Source organism: Pseudonaja textilis, chromosome Z, assembly GCF_049901715.1.
Source record: "Pseudonaja textilis isolate UNSWEBS1 chromosome Z, rPseTex1.2, whole genome shotgun sequence".
NCBI lineage: Eukaryota > Metazoa > Chordata > Lepidosauria > Squamata > Elapidae > Pseudonaja > Pseudonaja textilis.
The window spans coordinates 104758003-104763925 of NC_142008.1; the positions used below are offsets into that span (position 1 = coordinate 104758003).

Consider the following 5923-nt stretch of genomic DNA (forward strand, 5'->3'; position numbering starts at 1 on the left):
ATATTCAAAAATTTAAAATCCAAATGAAAAAAGTTAAACAGAGGCAAAACTAAATAAAACTACCCCTCCAGTTGAACAGTGACAAAACTAAAACAATAATAGCTTCCATCCTTGCAAGTCTAAAATTTATAAGCTTGTACATCTATTTGTAACCCAATTAATCTGCCAGATATTATATATGTGAAAATAACAGTTAACAGGAAAACTACAGCAAAGTAAACATTCAAAGCACTTTGTTAACAGTCTGTTACTGTAATTTACTAATAGAAAGTCTACGCAGTTGTTTTTATTGCAAATCATCTTGATTGTTATCTTTGAGTCAAACACTCTCATTTCACTATTAATAATGAAATCTCTCCTTAGGTTTTTAACTGATGACTTTCCCAACAATTGCAATTTAATTTAAGTAGAAATAAGGAGATAGATCTTTGAAGCAGTTTATCTAATGGGTATAATGAACTAGTGAGCTTTTGCCTGAAGTTTCCTAATTTCATAGCCTTTGTGTGTATGTGTGTGTGTGTGCCTGTGCACGCACACGCACACACACTTATTCCAGGAGCACCAAAGAGCCTTGTGTTGGGTTAGAATGCCCTTCTCTGACTTAGTATATTCAGCTCCATAAGAAATGCAACTGTAGTCATGACGTATCTTAAACTATCAGCCATGAAGTCTTAACACATATGGTCTTAATAAATATGGCATTCTATACCAAGTAGGATCGGCTTGAATATCTGTTTGATTGAAATAAACCAAAATGAAGAAATGAAAGCCCTCAGAGTGCAAACCCTTCCAAACATCCCATAATTTAAAGGGAGTGGATAAAATTGTAGGAGAAAGTGACAACTTCAGTTAGTAATTTAATGAAATCTGCCATATCATAATCACCAGTCTTGCTATTTCTGCCTTAATGCATTCTCTTTCTTCATCAAGGTAATCTCAAAATTCATTAAGTTCAAGGGCCTTTTTGAAGTCACTTTCTAAAAAGCTTCTTTAAAGCATTTTTTACATCTTTGTTTTTCAGACTGTATATTATGGGGTTTAACATAGGAGTTAGGATACTGTACTGGATTGACACTAGCTTGTCCATGGTGTCTGAGTAGCCAGAGGCAGGCTTCATGTATCTAATCAAAGCAGTCCCACAAAACAAGAAAACTACTGTGAGGTGGGAAACACAAGTAGAGAAGGCCTTCTGCCTTCCTTTTGCAGAATTTATCTTGAGAATGGCGCCAACAATATGTACATAGGACGTTATAATTAGAAGAAGGGCAGTAAATCCTAATGGCATGCTAAAGATAAGAATGACCATTTCATTGGCAAAACTACTAGTGCAAGACAGCTGCAATAGCAGAGGTAACTCACAGCTGAAATGAGTAATGTTACTGGGACCACAGAAATGTAAGTTAGTTAAAAAAAGAGTATTAACAGAAGAATCCAGGAAACCTGACAGCCATGCAGCCAGTACCATTTGGATGCACAAGCGATGGTTGATAATAGTGCTGTATCTCAGTGGGTAGCATATAGCAGCATAACGATCATATGCCATTGCTGAAAGTAAGAAGATCTCTGTTCCAAACAGGAAAATAAAGAAAAAAACCTGAGCTATGCAGCCACAAAGAGAAATTGCCTTTTTAGTAGCCAGGAGATTCTGTAGCATTTTGGGAACTGTTACAGAAGAAAAACAGATGTCAAGGAAGGATAAGTTGATGAGAAAGAAATACATTGGAGTGTATAATTGAGGATAAGCCCATATTACCAATATGATGACCATATTTCCTACTAAGGTTATTAAGTAGATTGATAAAAAAAACAGGAACAAGAAAACCTGGAATGTTGGGTCACCAGAGAATCCCAACAGGAGAAATTCAATCACAACAGTTTTGTTTTCCATGGTACATTTCTAAATGGCATTAATTAATTGATTATGTGGCATCAAGTTGGTACCATGTCAAAGAAGTCACATAGACAGATTTTGTCTATGAATCTTTGCTTCCAATTTGATCTTTAAGTCTTCTAACTGTGCTCCCATAACTATTGTAGGTCTATCCATCTTGCCTCAATGGGACAATAATCTGGAAAAAAAATCAATTATTAATTGCTTTTTTAAAATGAATTACCTCTTGTAGCTATTCATTTTGAATTGCTAGCCAGTTAGAGATAGATGATGATGATGATGTTGATGATAGATAGATAGATAGATAGATGATAGATGGATGTGTGTGTGAGAGAGAGAGAAAGAGAGAGGGAGGGAGAGAGGGAGAGAAAGTACCTTCATGGGGAAAACATCAGAACAACTATTAGTTAACAGAGATGGTGAAACAGAATTAAAATATTTTTTTGATTGGGAATTCATTCCCCATTGGATCAATTATTTAAACATATGACTAGTTGTATTATGTTATGCTAAGCCTGCACAACAGAATTCAACTAATAGCTAATATTATTTCCTGTTTGGAGGTGGGCGTGTCTTGAAAGCATTAGAGTGGATCTTGTAAAACAATTGTCATGGATGAATAGCGAAAAAGAGCAAACTAGAGCAAAGTAGAATGACTGCAGGAAGAAAAGCATAAGTTATGTATGAAAAAAGAATACCCAAATATATTGACCTGCCAAGAAAATGGAAAGGAAGTAGATATAAGGAAAGATTATATAGAATCTGCTTGAAACCAAGTGAAAAGAAATGTTATTAATAATGCTAAATTGTTTTACAGGATGGATGCAGCTGCTGGAGTCTCAGTAGCCTTGGCAAATGGCAAGAAGGCTAAAGACATTGGAAGAGACAATATGCAAATTTCATATTTGGAAACAAAGTTTAATAATGTTTTATGTGTGCCAGAAATGGAACTTAATTTGCTGAGTGTCTCTAGTATAGACAAGCAAGGATTTGAGATCACATTTGTAAATGGGCAGTGTCTTATAAAGAAAAATGGGATTGTCTGTGTAAAAGGCATAAAATATGATAACCTTTATATATTACAGGGACAAAAAAAATCAATGTGTACAAACATTTATCAATGTTGCAAAACATGATTCATGTATTCATCTTTTACATAGAAAGCTTGGGCATGCCAGCTTCCAGGTTTTGCAGAAGATGGGCCAATTTGCACAAGTTGGGCCAATTTGCAGAAAGTTTAAATTTAAGGGGATGTAAGGCATATTTGCTTTGTGCAGTATGCAAAATATCAAAGTCCAAGTAAGCAAGAAGGCAGACAGCAAGAGCTCTAGAGCTGGTATGTGCAGATTTAATGGGCCCAATGCCAGCCAATTTGGGAGGAGCTAAGTATGCGCTGGTTATTGTAGATGACTATAGCAGGTTTGGGTACTGCTATTTACTAAAGAGTAAAACAGAGATGCTACAGAAATTTAAGCAATGGGTAAGCTTTGTAGACAGAAGGCATAAACAACAGTTATGTCACTGCAAACTGACAGAGGTTCAGAATTCATGTCAAGAAGTTTTCAACAGTGGTTGGCACATTTAGGAATAAAACACAGATGCACAAAACCTTACATAGCAGCTGGGAATGGTGTTGCTGAGAGATGGAATGGAGCCTTGCAAACCATGAAGGACTCACTCCTAGAGGATTCTGGTCTAAGCAGGTCATATTGGGCTGAAGCTATATTGACTACTAATTATTTAGTTAATTGGTTGTGGAGTTCCTCCATTAATTATACTCCACATGCAGTGCTATATGGGAGAAAACCATATCTAGCACATTTAAGGATGTTTGGAAGCAATGCATGGGTGCATATTACAAAAGCAATTAGAAGAAAGGGGCAACCAAAGGCTAGAAAGCTCAGATTTGTGGGCTATGAGCCAGGCTCAAAGATTTATCAATGTAGCTATGGGAGCAAAGAATAGTATTTTCAAGGTCTGCAAGCTTTGCAGAGCAAAATTGGAACAGAATTGATGCAAATTTGTGGAATGATTCACTTAGTGACATAACTCACTTAGTGACAGTAACTCACAGTGATGGTCACTCACTTAGTGATAGTGTCAGCTGAACAAGTTATGAAGCAAGAGAGGGTTGACACACAGGGGCGGTCAGTGCCACGCAGGTCAGAGTGATGGAACAAGGGGGATTCCACCTGACAGGTATTCTGCTAGTGAAGTTAAAGTGTGTAATATAGGGTATGAGCCAAGGAACTACAAAGAAGTATTGGCATTACCTAAAATTGAACAAGTAAAATAGAAAGATAAAGATGGGGATCAACACAATTGCGTTGGATAGGTATAAAAAAATATTCAGGTATTTGGAGGTAACTGTGAATGTGGATCTAAAAATACAGGTATCTGAAGAATATTAAAGATAATTGGATTTATGTCTATTCCAGTTATGAAGGGAGGAGGGTTAGAGTATGTTCATGAACTGGAGTGGAACTTGGTGGCAGGGTCAACCAATGAGAGCTGAATTGAGGGCTGAAACTTAAAGAGAGAATCTGAATGTAGTTTATCTCTGTTCTGTGCTCAGCTCTAAAGTGAAAGAGAAATTAACTTGCTTGCCTGCTGATTTAAAGTGAAACTAATGTCTGTTTCTGAGTTCCTCTACAGATTAATCTAATATCATTAAATGATCAATGCAATGAAAACAAAAGGATGTGGAGCAGTAGGAAATGTTCTAAAGAAAATATCTCTAAAACTTTGACCATGTTGTTTGAAAGTTGTCATCTTTGCCTGTTTGTTAAAAAAAAATCACCCAAATCAGCACATATCTACAATTTATTGTTATAGAGGAAGTATAGATTTTTCTATCTAGATGTTTTTCCTCCCATCTATCTCTTTGTGTGTACCCTACTGTGACTCTTGATGACTGCCTGCAAGACCTTGGCAACATTTTCAAAAGAATTTTGTCATTGCTCTCTTCCAAGGACTGAAAGAGGGTGGCCCAAAGTTTCCCTGGAGGCTTTGTGTCTGATGTAGATTAAAATTTGCAGTTATCCAGTTTCTAGGTCTCTCTTTTTTAACCACCATATTAAACTGCTTGTCCCCTTTACTATTATATAATAATAAATCTTTTAGCCAATCTTCATAGGTGAAAAATTAACAATGTTTGCTATCTCGATAGATTTCACACATGGGTAATAGATCCAAGAACAACTTACACGGTGTTATGTCCCCGGGACTGACACAAGTTCCCCATCAGGTCCGTTACTTCCGCGGGGGCGTTAGCAGCCCCCATTGGCTGGCTCCCTTCGACAGCCAGTTATAAAAGCCGGCTGCGAGGTTGAGCCAGCCGCTGTTCGCTGGTAGTCTGCCTGGTTAGATGCAGACGCGACAGCCCCCTTTATTCCCCTGAATAAAGTGTGTTATTGGAATGCTCTGGTGTGGCCTCCCCTTTTTCCGATCTATAACATTGGCGACGAGGATGGGATCTGGCCAACCAGCAGCAAGAGCAAAGAGCTGAAAATCACACCCCAAACGCTGAACCGTAGCCGCGCCGTGAGAGCTCGGTCAGTTGTGGATTGCAGAGTGAAAGCGGAGCGTGTAGCCGCTCCGTGTAAAAAAAAAGAAGCTACGTGAGAAGCAGGGCGCTGAGAGCCTCAGCCGCCGATACTGAAACGCAGAATTCAACCGCTGTGTTCGAATTCTGCTATTAGCAAGCTTGGCGCTGTACTCGCAGCCGCCGGAACACATTGGGCGCGCGATTTGAATAGCTGTCAGCAAGACGCTACAGCTATAGCCGCCTACGCCTTTGGGAAGGCGCGAAATTCAAACGGAAGTCAGTTACGGGCTACAGCCATAGCCGACAGAGTCACATAGAGCGTGAAGCACAGAGAGAACCTCTAAGAGCTGAAACACTAAGCTGGGGCAGAGCTGCAAGCTACTGCTGCCACACTTATCAGGGCCATTGTATTCCCAGTGAGATTGGCCAGTCTACCAACAGACTGAAGCCACACTTATCAGGGCCATTGTATTCCCAGTGAGATT

At 38.7% G+C, this 5923-nt stretch overlaps 1 protein-coding gene across 1 annotated transcript; it reads right to left on the reverse strand.

Annotated features, from left to right (window-relative positions):
- Positions 1-970: 970 nt before the first annotated feature.
- LOC113451895 (olfactory receptor 5A2-like) lies at positions 971-1888 on the reverse strand. The gene has a single exon (XM_026723284.1). The coding sequence runs from the start codon at positions 1886-1888 to the stop codon at positions 971-973; it is 918 nt and encodes a 305-aa protein (XP_026579069.1).
- Positions 1889-5923: the final 4035 nt, after the last annotated feature.

Coding starts and splice junctions, on each gene's coding strand:
- LOC113451895 (XM_026723284.1), bottom strand. CDS start 1,888: ATGGAAAACAAAACTGTTGTGATTGAATTTCTCCTGTTGGGATTCTCT.